This window comes from Castor canadensis, chromosome X (genome assembly GCF_047511655.1).
Source record: "Castor canadensis chromosome X, mCasCan1.hap1v2, whole genome shotgun sequence".
NCBI classification, from domain to species: Eukaryota; Metazoa; Chordata; class Mammalia; order Rodentia; family Castoridae; genus Castor; species Castor canadensis.
The window spans coordinates 126,436,986-126,455,614 of NC_133405.1; the positions used below are offsets into that span (position 1 = coordinate 126,436,986).

At 39.1% G+C, this 18,629-nt stretch overlaps 1 protein-coding gene across 15 annotated transcripts in view; it reads right to left on the reverse strand.

Annotated features, from left to right (window-relative positions):
• Positions 1–18,629, reverse strand: part of LOC109684825 (serine/threonine-protein phosphatase with EF-hands 1) — a 332,462-nt gene that overhangs the window by 80,386 nt on the left and 233,447 nt on the right. For all 15 annotated transcript variants that reach the window (XM_074064238.1, XM_074064241.1, XM_074064240.1 and 12 more), the window contains one exon: positions 15,893–16,057. In XM_074064238.1, the coding sequence (XP_073920339.1) occupies positions 15,893–15,938 (46 nt within the window). In that variant the 5' untranslated portion in view covers positions 15,939–16,057. The remainder of the gene's footprint in view (positions 1–15,892; positions 16,058–18,629) is intronic.

Consider the following 18,629-nt stretch of genomic DNA (forward strand, 5'->3'; position numbering starts at 1 on the left):
GTTTGTGGACTATCTAGGCACACTGTTTTTCTTGGGCTTGATAGCCTTTGGGTTATCACAGTTTCACAGTATTGAAGAAAGAGATCAAGTGAGAGATAATTAAAGATATACTGTCATATGCCTCAAGTTTTAGAGTGAAGAACAATCACAAACAGCTAGCTCCTTTCATTCATGCTATCATTTTTCCCAGCTAGTGCAGAAAATTAAAGAGTTTGAGTTCTGAAAGCAGAAGTCCCACCTCCAGTAACAGCATCCTTTGGTTTTAGTATGGTGTGGTACACAGAGTACTGTCAGGATCCAGCCACTCGAGAATGTTTATTTAGAGCTTCCCCAAGGATTATGGTTTCTAGAGACTCTAGTTTCATTATTTACCTGCCAGAAAACTCAGGGAAATGGACCAGAGACCTTAAGTCCATGATCTCCATATGGAAAAACCACAGGAGGAAGAAAGAGTGACTTGTTTGATATTGCAAAGCAAGTAATTGGGAGTACCATGACCAAAATCTCAAGAGTTCTCAAAATGTCATTATGGAGTAACCAGGCTCCCCTGAATCCCTCTTCTGTGGGGTAGTCACTGTCGGGATAAGCTAACCCCTTTCTCCCAAGGGTTCTCATAAACATCAGCACAATGTTGCTGTTCCTGCACTTTGCTGAGGGTCTGGCATTGTATCAGTTACCCCAGTCCACACCACACTGTGAAGCCTAAAGAACCTACTTAACCTCATTTAGCTGGTACGTAGAAATATCCAGTGAGGACTCGAACCCAGATCTAATGGACTCCAGAGCCAATGCTTTACATACAGCTAATGGCCTTTTTCTCTGCTTCAGTTCAGTGAGGTAGTGGAAAAATGATCACGGAAGTCTTTTCTATGTCATGTTAGAAACATCAACAACTAGCCAAACTTAATTCTATTAATAACAAAAAAAAATGTTCAGGAGCTACTAGAAGACATTCAGTGCTTACAAGTATTGTTATCTTCATGTTACACATAAGGAAACTTTGCACTCAGAATAGTAAGTATGTCACCTGTTACTTAAAGTCACTTATCTATTGTAGACTGAGCACTCTGAGTCCAAACCCTGGGCGTTCTCCACTACAGCCAGTTACTTCATTCTCTAACCCATTTTTACCTTTCCTTCCTTTGAATAACAATAGCTACCATTCACTGAATGCCTACTATGTGCCTGGCACTAGCTCGACACTTTACGTATATTATCCTTTCTACTCTTCCCCCATGCAGGGAGAGAAAGGGGTGCTAAATTCCCTCTCCCATCTCTACCTGGCTTCTGTCTCATCCTTTGCCGGGATCCCCACCATACGCTCCGAGGGAGAAGTCGCTGCTTCATTTGGTAAGCACACACCACAATCACAATCACTGGGCTCTATTTTATTAGAGGGTGTGGATCCTGGGCCTTGGAAGGTAGACAGCCATGTTCGGTTATCTGTTTTCTTACAGTGCTGGGGATGGAACCCAGTGCCATATGCATGCTGGGCAAGCACTCTACCACTGAACCACTCACCCAGCCCTCCTCTGTTTTGCCCTTTCTCTTCTACTCCAAAGTCGAGATGCTGACCCTCGGCTTCAGAATCACCACACCTGTCTACTCCCGCACTCCTCCACCTGAGCACAAATACCACTTAATGAGCTATCCTAGCTCAACTCCAACCCAACTCTTCTCCAGTCAGCTCAGCTATACTGAGGGACTCTGCAGACCGCATGTGGGCTTTGCCAGCTGGTACAGGGAGACTTTATAAGAAACATCCTCCTTCCACCTGTGTCCTGTTCACATAACCTAGCATCTACTCTTTACCTGTGCAGCAAGCAGTTGGATCCAATTTTCAATGGCCTACCATTTGCAAAACTAGCCTGTGGAAGCCCCTGATACACCAGCACGAGCTGAGCAGTACTTCTCAAAGGGCTGAAGTTCACTTCTGTAGGATCTCTCCAAGTTTCTAAAGTGACATCATTCTGCTGTTTTCCCTTTGTTCTCTCAGCCTTAGGGCTGGAAACTCTCCTGAAGTTGCTACCTCTGTATACTTCAGAATTCTTAGTTAACAGATCAACACTGGATACCTATGTGGCAATTCTTTACTCAAAGGAAATCCTCTCTAACCCCTCTGTGAACCTCCTGCCTGGACCCTGCCTGATGAGCTGGTCTCAGTGGGGTGGAAAAAGTAGGTTCTGCTTAGGCTTTAAGTTCCCAACTTCCTGGGTGCTCTGAATCAGGCCCCACTTCATTACTACACTGGGATTTTGAGAGTACATGTGCAGAGATTGATAAAGTGGTTTTGATCTACATCCAGCTGTTGGCCTTGGGCAACCAAAGGACAGAAACCTCTCTGGAGAGGAAAGAAGACTGGCAGGGAGGGGTTGGGCAAATTGACATCAGACCTCTAAAAGCTTACCTGGCACCTGAGAACCCACTCACCTTTACAGTCCAAACTACCCACTCGAAGACCCTTCTCTAGAGCAGAAACCTCCAAGGTGGCAAGAGATAAAGCCCAAATATGATTTCATCCTACCCCAAGGGGCTCTGGCTCAAACACCCCCAATCCTGCCCAAAGAGGTAATGATCTATGTCATTCGGTTCTGGGATTGGTGAAAACCTTAGACCTGCTTTAGGTCCTGCTGCTTCATTATGAAACAGGACTTGGCTTCCCTGTCACATTAATTCCATGCAGGAAAAAAGAAAAAAGCTCTTGCCATGTGCCCAAAAGGAAGCAACAGCACAGGTTCAATAAATAGTTACCTGAACAATTTTCTGTGCCCAGCACAGGTAGTTTCTCTATTGCCAAGCTGTGTTTTTTGTTTGTTTTCTTTTCTATTTTTAATGGATTCATTTCTCTGGTAGTCATCATTGTCATGATATTTTAAAAGAAATTAAATGTCCACTTAGGGGGTTAGTGAACAAGACAAATAATACATTTAGAGCATTTGTTTTGTGCCAGTAATTGTGCTTGATGATTCATGTAGATCATCTGATTTTACGTGATGTGATGTAATTCTTCCAACAATCCTATGAATCATCATTAGCCTTATTTTACAGACAAGGAAACTGAGACCCAGAAATAATTTGTTTGGGGTCACATTGTTTGTCAGTGGGCAAACGTAGAGGCAAATTCAGACTTCTGTAATTCCACAATCTGGGCTTATAACCATTGTGGTATACAACCCAGCATGGCATTCAGAATCAGCCATGAAAAGTTAGGCACTACATAAAATAACACCTTCCCTCCTCTTCCTCCACCTTACATTCCCTATCTTAATCAGCTGTGGTATGGTTCTCCATGACATTCTTTACTACCTGACATTCTACAGTCATATGTTCATGTATTTACTGCCTACTTTCCTCTATTAACTAAGCTTCATGCAAATAAAAACTTCACTTTATGCACTGCTGCATCCTCAGCACCTGGGGCAAGCAAGGCCTGGCAATGGGACTTTGGGTTTTTTGGTTGGTCGGTTGGTTGCTTGGTTTGTCTGTTTGTTTGTTTGGTGGGACTGGGGTTTGAACTCAGGGCTTCACGCTTGCAAAGCAGGCATTCTACCACTTGAGCCACACCTCCAGTCTAATGCATCTTTGTTGAAAGAATGAATGAATGAATGAATACCATCCTGGGGTGTTGTAATAGTACATAATAACATATTAGTAATGTGTTGACATAGGTATTAGCAATGTATTAACTGATTAATATAAAATACATGGCACATTGCATGACATATAGAAAGTACTCAATAAATGCTAGGAAATTTTTTCTAATTGTCTCTCTCAGGCTGGGGCCAAAGATGAGTGGTAGAGTACTTGCGTAGGATGGGCAAGGTTCTAGGTCCAATTCCCAGCATCACACATAAAAAACTCTCTCCGGGTAACAAAGTCTACTGTTCCAAAGACTTGCTAGTTCCACATACTATTTCATTAGACTTCTCATAGACTTCCATGGACAAACAACTACCATTTCAGAACCCAAGAGCCAACAAACAGCAAGAAGTATCATGTTAACCTGCACAGGATTCACTCCCTTAGAGTCTTCAGTCTTTACTCTGAGGTCACCTTCTCAATGAAGATTTTCTGAGCACTATTTTTGAAATAGCACCCTTCCCCTCATCCTCAATCTCCTTCCTTATGTTTTCTCCACAGCACTTATTATTATCTGATATAAAACACATTTTAGTTATTATTATAATCTGCCGTTGCCCATAAAATGTAATCTGGGATTCTGTTCTCTGGGTTAGTTGCTATATTCCCTGAGTCTGGAACAATCTCTGTTGCACAGTAGGTGCTCAATAAATATTTGTTGAATGACTGCTTAGTTAAGACTCTCTGTCTAGTGTTTCTTTTCATGCTGACTGGTACGTTTACTTTGTTTCTTTTTTAAATAGGAGTTTCTTTGGCAGATAGTCCTTTAAACAAGAAGTTTCATATTTGGCATTTTAAAAATTCTGTTATTGAAATTCTTCTGGCAGAGGCCCCCTAAGGAGGCACCAGGATAAATGAATATTTAATGAATCTTTAAGGGGCCTGATATCCACACAGGAAGACACAGAGGCACAAGTGTGTTAGAGCTGATTAAAAGGAATTCAAATGATCTGGAAAGAGAATAAATCCTCCAGTGGAAAAAGGCTTTAAATGAAAAGGAAAAGCATCTATTATGTTGGCTGCTCAAAGCATGATGAGAATGGGGTATGGCTCACCTCTGGCTGGGAACCACAGGTATCACGATTGTTATTTTTGAGGACAGGTAGATATTCTATAGTTCTCCTCTGTAAGAGCATGTGGCTGTTCCAAGTTAGACTTCCAGCTTCACGGGAAACACTTTGCAAAGCCCATGCCAGGTAGACAGAGATGATCACAAAGCCTGCTTCTTGGGTAATGCTGTGGTTTCAATGTCCCCCCCAAAAACGCATGTTGAAATGCAATTGCTATTGTGATAATATAGTAAATAGGACCTTTGGGATGGCCTTAGATCCCTCATGAAGGAATTAAAACTATTATCTCAGGCGTAGGGTTCTGATAGAAAGGATGAGTTTACCCCCTTTTCTCTCTGCTTGTGTATACTCTCTCACCACGTGATGTCCTCTGCCATGTTAGAGGTGCAAGAAGGCTCTCACCAGATGCCAACATCATGATACTGGTCTTCCCAGTCTCCAGAACTGTGAGAAATGTCTTTTATTTATAAATTACAGCCTGTGGTATTCTGTTAGAGCAAACAGAATATGGACTAAGACAGGCAGCAATAAGGACAAAGACCTTAAGAGGCTTGCTCATCCATAAACCCTGGCAGGGATGCAGAGCAAGGGCACAATTCATAGTTGCTGACGCTCAAAAGCATTTTTCTTAAACAAGACAGTAGAGCATGAAGCCAAGTCTCCAAACAATGACAGATATTTTAAAACTATCACTTTCCCCAAGTGCCAGAACTGGTTTTTATTATTCTCAGAAACCTCTGTCTGGACTTCCAGTTAGAAATAGAGGTCATTTCTTTGACTTTTTAGTTGCAAGGTTCTATTTTGTTATTCTTCTTGTTTTTTGGTGGCACCAGAGTTTGAACTCAGGGCCTCATGCTTGCTAGGCAGGCGCTCTTACTGGTTGAGCCACTCTGCCAGCCCTCAATTACTTCTTTTTTGGTTATTTTATATTTATAAAATTGTTCCTTCACTGATTTTTTTGTGTGTGTGGTACTGGGGTTTAAACTCAGAGCCTCACGCTTGCTAAGCAGGCCCTCTACCACTTGAGCCACTCTGGCAGCCTGACTTTTTAAAACTGTCATTTTCCCCAAGTGCCAAAGAGGTTTTGTGATTCTCAGAAACCTCTGGCCTTCTAGTTAGAGAATGGCAAAAATTAGAGGTCATTTCTTTGACTTTTTATTTACTCACTCACTCAGTCACTCTCCCACCCAGGAACCCCAACTATATGAGTTAATAAAAACAAGTTCTGAATTTTTTATCAGGAAACCTCCATTTTGGTCCTGACTGAGCCAGGTGCCACCTCCCTGGTCCTCAGTTTCTCATCTGAACAATGAGAACTTTGTGATCTCTAAGATCCTTTCCAATTATACCACATTCCAATACATCCATCTGGATTTTTTAGTGCCACAGCTACAGCCAAACTATTACTGCACATAGAAAAGCTGAAAATAACATTTAAGGACAAAATACGATGTGCAAAACTGAACACACATACCAGAAATTTGTGGACAAAGAAGATACAATCTAAAGGTGACTCAAAAATACATAAATCAAGCCTGATGTGGTGGCACATGCCTGTAATCCCAGGTACTCAAGAGGCAGAGGTAGGAGGCAAGCCTGGGCAAAGGTAGTGAGCCATTATCTTAAAAAAAAAAAAAAAACCACAAAGGGCTGAGGGTATAAAGCACTAATCTAGCATGTACAAGGCCCTGGGTTCTATCCCAAGTACCACAAAATACATAAATAAGTCAGACTGGGGCTGTAGCTCAGTGGTAGAGCACTTGCCTAGCATGTGCAAGGCCTTGGGTTTGATCTCTAGCACTGCAAAGTAAATAAATTAATAATATAAATAAATAAAGCTGAATTAGCCCTATAGAAAAATATAAATCAAGCCACCAATATCTTTTCCCTTCCCATAAATGAACTGTGGCCAAGTTACATTAAACATTTCACCTACTGCTTAAATACCCTAAACTATGATTACTGTGGATGATGTTAACTGGCTGAAGTGACAGCAAATAGAAGATGGGGAAAGTGAATGCGGTGGAAAGTGAAGACAAGAGGAAGCTCAAACACAAGGACACGTAGGAAGAGTCGAAGGCTTAGAGATTTCAGTGAAAACCAGGAGATCTGAGAATGAGACCACTGGAGCAGGAAATGGGACTGAGAAAATAAAGTTGAGCAGTGGAGGAAGTTATTGCAATGTAGGAAATCAAAACATGTGGGGGTTATTCACATGTACAGTGAAGGTACTCATGATGATGCTGGGACTTGGAAGTCTTTGATGAATGAGGAAATTGGAAGACACCAAAAACAAGGAAAGGCATAAACCACAACTTGGTAAACACAGGTTGCACACGAGTAGGATTTTTTCTTGATAATTTGACATACTTTCAAATGTATGGGAAAATGATAACAATACTATAAATGTTAATATTTTGTCATAAATGCATTCTTCCTCCACACATCATTTCTTCAGTCTCCTTTACTCTAGAACAATTTCTTAGCTTTTCTCTTTAATGACACTTAAACTTTTTCAGAGTACAAGCTAGTTGTTCACAAAACACCCCTCAATTTAGATATTTCTGCTATTTACTCACAATTAGATTCATATTATACATTTTGGTAGGATAAGCAATGTGTCTTTCTGAGGGCATTACAACAAGAGGCACGTGATGTTAATCAGTCTCATTACTGGTTACGCTAACTTGGACAATTTGGTAACAGTGATATCCACATAAAATTCCATACTGTCAAAGTACTATTTTCTCTTTTAAATTAATGAACAATTTTTAGGAATATGCTTTGAGAATTTGTGTACATTCTGTTCTCTAAAACATCCATTGGTTTTGTTTGTTTGTTTTTTGGCACAGTGGGGATTGAACTCAGGGTTCAAATCCAAGGCCCTGCCCAGCTCTGCACCATTTGAGCCATGCCCCCAGCCTTTTAGTTTTGTATTTCATTTTTGAGATAGTGTCTCACTAACTTTACCTGAGCTGGCCTTCAACTCCTGGGTAGCTGGGATTACAGGGCGTGGTGGCTAGCCAATAATTTTTACTTAAAGCATTTATTGCTATGGCAGTTGCAAGACAGTCACTTTGTAACTCATCGCTTCTGTATTTATTAGGATTCAGACTCTTTTTGGGGGCAAAACTGGGGGTTGAACTCAGGGCCTGGCACTTGCTGGGCAGGTGCTCTAACACTTTAGCCATTCTGCCAGCACTTTTTGTGTTGGTGAGTTTTGACATAGGGTCTCACTTGATGCCCAAGTTGGCCTGGATCATAGCCTCATACTTGTGCTTCTCCAATATAGCTAGTATGATGACAGGCACGTACCACTATGCCCAGCCATTGGTTGAGATTGGGTCTGGCAAACCTATTTCCCAGGCTAGCATAGATCCAACATCCTCCCGATCTCTGCCTCCCAAGTAAACTAGGATTACAGGCTTCTGACACTGCACAGAGCCTAGGATTCAGATTTTTAAATACAGTATTTAAAGCCCTATTTTATCCCTCAGGGAAATGGTACAACACAAAGGTTACATAAAGCCATTTTTACCCATCAGAGTTATAATACTTGACTATGCTACCAGTTCAGGGAAATGTGAAGTCTTATCTATAAGATAACAAAATATTAAGCCAAATCAGTTTAACAGTAAGATCTGGAGAACAACAGTTTACAAGTAACTGTGACTTCTCTACCATATTATTTTTTGCAAGTTTTCTAAAAGATGCATTATTCTGAAGATATCAAATGTATAAATGTATTATATTCTTAACTATATACAGAAATTTAGTGATATAAAGGTATTACTATCATTTAAATTATTAAAACATTTCTCATAGGAAATATTTCTATTCAACAATCCAGTAATGACCTTTAATCTTCACTCAGGAAAATCTTAAAAATCATGAAAACAATTTTTGTTTTATTTCTCTCTTGTTATTAACTACTAATTTGAGTTTATTGCCACATTTGTTCTTCCAAAGTCAAATATAATCTGTACTTAATTTTTGTCTTTTGCACCTGCTAATAAAATACAAAACCGTAATTATATAAGATTTCTGATTAGGGCAAGTAGCTGGCAATTGGGGTAAGGTATTGCCCTTTCTTACACTGAGTTGAAACATACCTTGATTTAACAGAATTTTCTAACAAGTAAAACTATAAAGCTGGATTCTTTTTGAACGTTGGTAAAGGCTGGAATCCCAGTAAAAACCACTTAAGGTTGAAATGGAAATGCTATACACATTAAGCAGTATTTTCTACCTCTAAAGGCTCGGGATTCTAGAATGGATATCTAAATAGCCCCTCTCAGAGTCTCAAAATACTTGGAATTTTAAAGCAAAGGAAGACTAATCACAAAGTGAATTAAACAAAAAAACTGAAGATGTATTTAATTGGCATACAGAACAAAAAGTTTGTTGGGTTTTTTGTTTGGGGCTTTTGCCTGTTTTATTCAAGCAATAAGTGTATATGTAATATCAATTCAATACAAATTTCAAGGCCAAGACATCATATAAAAAGTAAATTATTAAGAATTATTATTAGAGGGAATATAATTTCAAATAAAAAAGTAGTTTCCCTTTTACAAAAGAAAGTATTCGAAATGATTTTCAATAAACCAAGGATGATAGCACATAATGTGGGCTGAAAACAAAGATTTAGGAGTCTTCTTAATGTATACACATGTATATAAATGCAAAAATGATACCTGTTCAAACTGTTCCAGGAATTGGGGAAGGGGGATGAAAGAGAGCAGTGGAGGGAGTGAATGCAAGCATGATGTATTTGATAACCAGAATATATAGGGAACTTAAAAAACTAAATTCTCCCAAAACGAATGAACCAATAAAGAAACGGGCAAACGAACTAAACAGAACTTTCTCAAAAGAAGAAATTCAAATGGCCAAAAAACACATGAAAAAATGCTCACCATCTCTAGCAATAAAGGAAATGCAAATTAAAACCACACTAAGATTCCACCTCACCCCTGTTAGAATAGCCATCATCAGCAACACCACCAACAACAGGTGTTGGCGAGGATGCGGGGGGGGGGGGGAAGGAACCCTCTTACACTGTTGGTGGGAATGTAGACTAGTACACCCACTCTGGAAAAAAATTTGGAGGCTACTTAAAAAGCTAGACATTGATCTACCATTTGATCCAGCAATACCACTCTTGGGGATATACCCAAAAGACTGTGACACAGGCTACTCCAGAGGCACCTGCATACCCATGTTTATTGCAGCACTATTCACAATAGCCAAGTTATGGAAACAGCCAAGATGCCCCACCAATGACGAATGGATTAAGAAAATGTGGTATCTATACACAATGGAATTCTTTGCAGCCATGAAGAAGAACGAAATGTTATCATTCGCTGGTAAATGGATGGAATTGGAGAACATCATTCTGAGTGAGGTTAGCCTGGCCCAAAAGACCAAAAATTGTATGTTCTCCCTCATAGGTGGACATTAGATCAAGGGCAAACACAACAAGGGGATTGGACTATGAGCACATGATAAAAGCGAGAGCACACAAGGAAGGGGTGAGGATAGGTAAGACACCTAAAAAACTAGCTAGCATTTGTTGCCCTTAACGCAGAGAAACTAAAGCAGATACCTTAAAGCAACTGAGGCCAATAGGAAAAGGGGAACAGGTACTAGAGAAAAGGTTAGATCAAAAAGAATTAACCTAGAAGGTAACACCCACGCACAGGAAATCAATGTGAGTCAATGCCCTGTATAGCTATCCTTATCTCAACCAGCAAAAACCCTTGTTCCTTCCTATTATTGCTTATACTCTCTCTACCACAAAATTAGAAATAAGGGCAAAATAGTTTCTGCTGGGTATTGAGGGGGGGAGAGGGAGGGGGCGGAGTGGGTGGTAAGGGAGGGGGTGGGGGCAGGGGGGAGAAATGAACCAAGCCTTGTATGCACATATGAATAATAAAAGAAAAATGAAAAAAAATAAGAACCTTTATAAATACCCCAATGTACACCAAACCAGCACAACAATAATACAAAAAATGTTTAAAAAGATTAACCAGTCTTTTTTTTTTTTTTTGCAGAACTGGAGTTTGAACTCAGGGCTTTGCACGTGCCAGGCACGTGCTCTGCCTCAGTTCTTTTTGCTTTATGTATTTTTTGAATAGGGTCTCATGTTTATACCCAGGCCAGCCTGGACGGTGATCCTATTTATGCTTCCCACATAGCCCATGCCAAGCTTTTTTTTAAGGGATTGAGATAGGGTCTTGTAAACTCCCCCCACCCCAGCTGCCCTCTAACAGTAATCCTCCCAATCTATGCTTCCTGAGTAACTAGGAGTACAGGCATTAGTGGTCTTAATATACTGGGGATAATGCCATAGAGTAAACTGACCCAAGGGGGGCATGAGTGTGATAAGATAAGAGGGCCAAGAGGAACCCCAACATTGAAAAGTTGGGAGAAAAATCAGCCCACATAAACAGTTGAAGCAAAGTCCTAAAAGGAAAATTAGGAGAATGTACTGTCATGAAGACTAGGGTAATGAGTATTTAAGAAAGGAGTGTGCAAGAGTACCAAGTACTGCCAGAAAATAGAGCAAAATAAGTACTGAACATGCTTCACTGGACTTTAAGCTCATTCAAGAATCTGTCAGATCATTTTCTCTAGGCTAGGATAGATGAGGAGAGGGTAGGCAGCAATATTGGACAACCGTGAAAGTTTGAATATGTTATCTATAGGTATCTCTCTATACATATATACACACATATACATATATATTTAAAACATTACCTTAGCAAAATTTAATTTCTTCAGTGTGGTTTAGTATTGTATTTATATAAGATAATATTCCTCTTTTATAGGACATGTGTGGCGAAATATATAGATGATAATATCATCATATCTCTAGGTTATTTTTAAATTGAGAAGGAGAGAAGGAAGGAGGGGAAGAGAAAGGATAGCAAAAATATTAACAACTGGTGAATCTAGGAAAAGGCATATGGGTATGCTCTTTAGTGTACTTTTATGTTCCCTGTAGGTTTGCAAAAGGAAAGGAAAGCAAAACAAAACAAACAAAATGGCTTCTTAGATTTTTAAATAAATAAGTGAACTTGTTTAAATAAACTAATTAAATTTTTACTAATATAATTTTTTTACAAAGAATCCCACTAAGAATTAAAGAAATATTTTGTTTGCTACTTTTATTTGTTAGGTTGTTAAATAAAAATAAAGAACAAATACTTTTGGCAAGAACAAACTCCATTAGAGAAATCTATTTGTCATAACTTAAGCATCAAACTTCAAAGCCAGAAAGGTATAGATAGTCTTTTTCAGCTCCTTGGCACTTACAGAAACTGAAAAAATGCATTTCAAAGTTGTCTCAAGGGAAGAAATAAAAGAAAATATATTAGCAGTCTCAAAGCGCTCTAAGGAAAAAAAAGGCAACGGATTATTTACTGGAAATCCATCAACATAAAATTTTAAGCAAAGTGAATTTCAGAAGAATGAAACTGCATTTTAAAATTTCTGATATGCAGATCAGTTCAAATTCTGCAAGTCAGGGGAGCATATCAGAAGGGACTTGAACTTAGGATTCTGACACATCTGGTTCTAACTCAGCCTCAGCAGGCACTCTACCATTTGAGTTACGCCCACAGTACCAGTGTGTAACTTTGGGCAATTTTTTAATTCAAGTCTCAGTTTCCTCTTCTATAAAAGGAAACTGATCAGAGCTTCCTCCAAGGGTTTCAGTGAGAAGTAATGAATGTAGTAGGCACTCAATAAATGATAGCTATTACTAGTATTCTCTTGCCTGTTGCATATCATACAAGAGTGAAAAAGCAAGAGTAATGGTAATAAGAGGCTACTTCTGTACATGGAAAGTGACTAGCTTACCAGAAGACAATAGCCTCGTCCTTATATGTAGGCTACTCTTTCTGAAAACTGCATAGTACTGCAGAACCAGAGAACATGGTAGAGCTGAATAACCAAACAAGAAAATAACCCTAACACTAGTCAGTCCACAAGACAGGTATTGAGCTCTTGCCACCACTATGCCACTTACTAGCTATGTATTCTTGAGCAAATCACTTTGCCTCTCAAAGCCTCAGTTTCCATTTCTACAAATTGAAAGCAATCCTTCACAAGGTTGTATAGATCAAATGAAAGGGCCTGGCCAACTACACAAGTACTATACAAATAAAAGTTACTTTACATAAGTAAATGTAATTAAAGCTAGTTTCTGAAGACAGTAACATTAGGAGATAGTATTAAAAAAGGGTGTAATCCCTGTCAGCAAAACACTTTGTAGTTAGAACTTCATGGGTTCAAATCCCATGTACTGGAAGACTGTACAATCTTGATAATTATATACCTTGCTGAGCATGAGCTGCTTCAGTTATATGAGCAGGAATAGTAACACTTTACTCAGGTTTATTTTAAGGAGTAAACACAATATAAATAGAACATGTTAAGCACTCTATAGAATACAGTTGGCAATCAGGAAATAATAGCCATTCTTTTCTATCAAGACCTTTCAAAATAGTCAAAACACACTTGACAGAGTAATTTCACATCTAGGCATCTGATTATGGAACAAGGAAACACCTTTGCATGAACAAATGCTTCAAGTGTTATTTGTATTTCACCAAAAAGGTCCAATATTAGAAGAATACTTAATTATATTATTCTCTCTCAACTGATGCAGATACTTTTAAGTGACAGAGGCCAATAGGAGAAGGGGACCAGGAACTAGAGAAAAGGTTAGTTCGAGAAGAATTAATTTAGAAGGTAACACACATGTACAGGAAAGCAATGCGAGTGAACTCCCTGTATAGCTATCCTTATCTCAACTAGCAAAACCCCTTGTCCTTCCTATTATTGCTTATACTCTCTCTTCAACAAAATTAGAGATAAGGGTAAAATAGTTTCTGACTGGTAGCGAGGGGGTGGGGGAGAGGGAGGGGGTGGGGAGAAGGGGGGAGAAATGACCCAAACATTGTATGCACATATGAATAAAAGAAAAAATAAAAATAAAATAAAATAAAATAAATTTAATTATATTATTCTCTCTCCCTTAAATGAAATATTTAGCAATGGCTAAAGTGATGCCTGAAAAGGATTTATAACAACTTGAGAAATAATTAAAGAATTGTATTTTGGTGCTGCAAGTGAGGTTAAAATAAAACAAGTATTTAGGATGATTAAAAATATACATTATACCAAAGGGGAGAGGGACCTAGAAGTTGTTATCTCTGGGTAGGAGAATAATGAGTAAGTATTAGTTATTGCCAATTGCTTTTCTATATTTTCCAAATTTGTGAGAAAAAATATTTATGACTAAAATGTTCATCTAGAGATATGTTTGAGCAAACACCATTGCATCAGCATTCCATAGGTCTATTACATGAAATCACAATAAAACTTGACTGACGTATTCAAGAAGATATAATGGAAAAATAAAAAGAATTGTGGGTGAATATTCTGAATAAATGTGTGTTAACAAATTTCGTTGATGGCACAAATTCCTAGTAGCATACAAACTACCAAAAATGACTCAAGAAGAAAGTGAAAATCTGAATAGACTTGTAAGTGGTGAAGAAATAACATAAGTAATCAAAAAGCTACCCACAAAGAAAATCCCATGCCCAGATAGTTTCACTGATTAATTCTGCCAAACATTTCAACAAGAATTAATACCAATTCTTCAAAAACTTTTCCAAAATGTAGAAGGGAATACTTTCCAATTTATCCTACGAGGCCAGTATTACCCTTATATCAAAACCAAAGACATCACAGGAAAACTATAGACTGATAACTCTTATAAATACAGATGTGCAATTCCTGTATAAAATGCTAGCAAACTGAATTCAGCGATGTACATAAACCATTAATACATCAGAGGGATTAATGACTAAGAGGGATTTATCCCAGGAAGACAAAGTCAAACATCTGAAATTCAATTGACGTAATATAATATATCATAGAATAAAGGTTAAAAAACACACAATCATCTGAATACTTGCAGAAAAAAATCTTTTGACAAAAACTAAACTCCACTTTTTAGTTTAAAAAAATCATAAACTAGGAATAGGAATGAACTTTCTCAACCTGATAAAAAATATTTAGGAAAAAGTTATCACAAATATGATGACTAATGGAGACAGACTAAAGGCTTTCCCTCCATGATCAAGACAAGATAAGTATGTCAACCCTCACATTTCTATTCAATATTGTAATGAAGGGTCTACCCAGAATAATTAGGCAAGAAAATAAAAAAGTATTGGAAAGGAGGTAAAACTCTCTCTCTGCAGACAACATAATTTATAAATAAAAAATCCTAAGGAATTAGCTGCTATAACTAATGAATGGTGTCAGCTAACGTTCTGGGATAATTAACTAATTATTTTAGATACACTTGCAATGAAGAATCCAAAATTTAAACTAAGAAGACAATTCTATTTACAGCACCACCAAAAAGAACAGAATACTTAGGTTAAGTTTAACAAAATAAGTGTAAAACTTTTACTCTGAATATAACAAAACATTGGTGAAAAAAATCAAAGACCACTTAAATAAATGGAAGGATGTCTTGTGTTCACAGGTCACATGTTTAATTGTTAGGATAGCAATACTGCCTAACTGATCTACAGATTCAACACAATCCCCATCAACATTGCAGATGACTCTTATTGCGAAGATGTCAAATTGATCCTAAAATTCATATAGAAATGCAAGGGACACAGAATATTCAAAACAAACTTGAACAACAAAAGTGAAGTTGAAGGACTCATACTTACCAATTTTAAAACTTTCTATGAAGCTACAACCATCAAGAAACTGATACTGGCTTAAGGAAGACATATAGATTAATGAAGTAGAATTGAGAGTCCAGAAATTAACTCATGCAATTACAGTCATTCTAAACAACGATGCCTTGTACAAAATCACACAGGGCAGCTTGAGAACAATGGGAGAAAAAGGGGGAAAAAAAGAAAGATTCAAAGTTGGCACAGTGGCTCACATGGTACAGCACCTGTCCTACCAAGCATGAAGCCCTGAGTTCAAACCCCAGTACAGCCAAAAAAAAACAGAAAGAAAGAAAAGACAAGAGAAGGGTGGGAGTAAACAAGAAAGGGAGGAAAGGAGGAGAGTGAGTCTGTCTCACTCCCTCCCTCCTTCTCATTCATAAACACAAGCTTATTCACAGCACTCACCTCTCTCAGATTTCTTGTCTTTTGTTGAAGAACTGCCACAGCCCATGACTTCTAAATCATATTATATTCATGAATTCAACTTCTGATTCCAAGACAGGGTGTGAGAAGTCCCTCCCTTTTTGCTGTGAGGAGCCACTCTCAGCTGATTCCCTTCAGTCATAGACACTAATGGGGAAGACAGGAGGGAGGGAGTGAAAGCACCAGTTAACAACTTGGTAGCTAAGGGAATGCTCGGCAGGATTCATTTTATGCTTCTTCTGAATTGCTGTGCATCATGTGATGTGGAATGTGATGAGATATAATCCAAACCACAGCAGCAGTTACAAAGCAGCTAGAGATTGTTTTTCTGCTACATATAAGTTATAGTTCCCCATGTCTAATTCAGATCAAGCTCTGCATAAAATTTGGCATTAAAAATGAAAAAAGCCAAGTGTGGTGGTGCATGCATGTAAACCCAGCACTTGGGAAATTGAGGCAGGAGGACTGTGAATTACAGGCCAGCCTGGGCTAAATAGTGAGACCAAGCCCAGCCTGGAGTAAATAGCAAGACCTCTTGCAGACAAAAAAAAATACAAAAAGGAAGGAAGGAGGGAGGAAAAAAGAAACAATTCAAATGTAAGAGGGAGCAAGTTTCTAATTGAAACACAGGGAATGGGATATGGAGGAGCCAACATAATTGAATTGTTTTGCTTTAAGCTCAAAGTAATTAAATATATCTAGACTTTTAAAAATACAAATTTATGGCTGACTATGGGACAAAAATATAATTAAACAACTACTCCAAAATTCAAATCAATGAGAGTTCTTTGATAATATTTCTCAAAATCAGTTGAGAATGTTTATTTTTTAAAAGGAGGAAGAAGAAATTAAGATGGCGGATAGCTGATGGACCCTGGGACCTTGATGTATATGATTTCAAACAATTATTCCAGACTTTTGTGGCAGCAAGGATCAGGTAATACTGCTTTTTCTGGCAACCAAGATAATATTAATTGACCAGACCCTTAAACTAACTTTTTAAAGTACATAACAGCCCAGCGCAGGGTCAGGCAGCTGCAGCTGTCCCACCTGTCTGTCTGTTGGCTGGGAACAGCTGGGAGCAGGGTCAGATAACCCTGGCCAATCTGCTACTTTTTTTCTTCCTCCTCCTTTTTCCTCCTCCTTCTTCCTCCTCCTTCTTCCTCTTCCTTCTTCCTCCTCCTTCTCCTTCTCCTTCTCCTTCTTCTTCTTCTCCCTCCTCCCTCCCTCCCTTTCTTCTTCCTTCTTCTTCTCCCTCCCTCCTCCCTCCCTCCTCCCTCCCCCACCCCACCCCCTCTCTCTCTCTCTCTCTCTCTTCCCTCTCACCTGGGTCTGTAAAGATAAAACACAACACAGACAAAGACAGAGACCTGGGAGTACCTAGACCCACCATAATACGTGCGGACACAGACCTCTCAGTGGGACCTGCCTGTGCAGGTTGCTCTCCGCCTTAGCATATGTGCAACCTCACCAACAATAACGCAACACAGAGAACCACAGAAAGAAAACTGCTGCAAGCATGTGGAAAAACTGGGACCCACCAAACACAAGTGGACCCAAAACCTTTGTCTGCCACCTGCCTGCTGCCCTGTAGCTGATCTGTTTACAACCAAGCTAATCTGCTAACCTGCTAGGTGAGCGCAACACACTTGTTTGTGAGGGAACCACATAGTCTAGACAGCTGGGGAGGCGACTGCACCCCTCTGGACAAAACTGGTGGCCAAATACACAGAGGGAATATTTCCCCTGTGCCTGGGGGGAGAGGGGCACAACATGGAGCTGAAAAAGCCCATGTGGGGGTGAAGTGACTCAGCAGCCCCTGTGGAGAAAGCCAAGCACTGCACTGCCTTGGAAAAACCTGGAGCAAGCTAAAACTGACAATCTCATCAAGAGAAAAGTTCATTTCTGACTCAAAGGCTTGCACTGTGAGTGGAAGGGGCTGGTGATTGCTCATTTACCAACCCCTCACTGGACCACTTCTGAGAACCTGCCTGCTCCAGAGGCCACACTCCACTAAGGTAGCCCATGCTGAAATACCCAGAGCTGACCCTCCCCCAAGCTGTCTGATAGGAAAAAGCAACACTCATTGCCATGCAACCCACATACCAAACTTAAGAAGGGACAATCTTGGCCAAATCCTCCATAAAAAAATAAAAACGTCACTATCTCAATCTGAAAAGGAAAGAGTCCAGAGTATTACTGAACTAAAAGATATAGATAGATAGATATAGATAAATAAATCTTAACTTTTAGTTTACTTTTTTTTTGTATTTTTTAATTTTGAATTTTAACTTTTATTTTCTTCATTTTTTTCTTCCATCTTACCGTTACCTAATTCCCTTCTACATTCTGTCCTAACACTAACTCACTCAGCCCTCTATTGCCCCACTTTCCTTTCTCTACCCCAATTTTTTCTTTCTCATCTCTTTCCATTTTCTCCCCTTTCCTTTCCCCCTCCTCACCTTCCTCTCCTCCCTCTCCCCCCACTACTTCGATCTCCTCAAAATGCACCACCCACTGAACAGTCTATTATACCAACTTTACACATTACCCCAAAAGATACAGGGGAAAGCCACTCCAGCAGATTAGAACAAGTGGAAAACAGAATCTCAGGACTTGAAGACAAAATAGATATTAGAGAAAAAACAGAAGAACTCTTAGACAAAAGACACAAAAGCTGTGAGAGGAATAGGCAAGAACTAAGCAACTCCATCAAAAG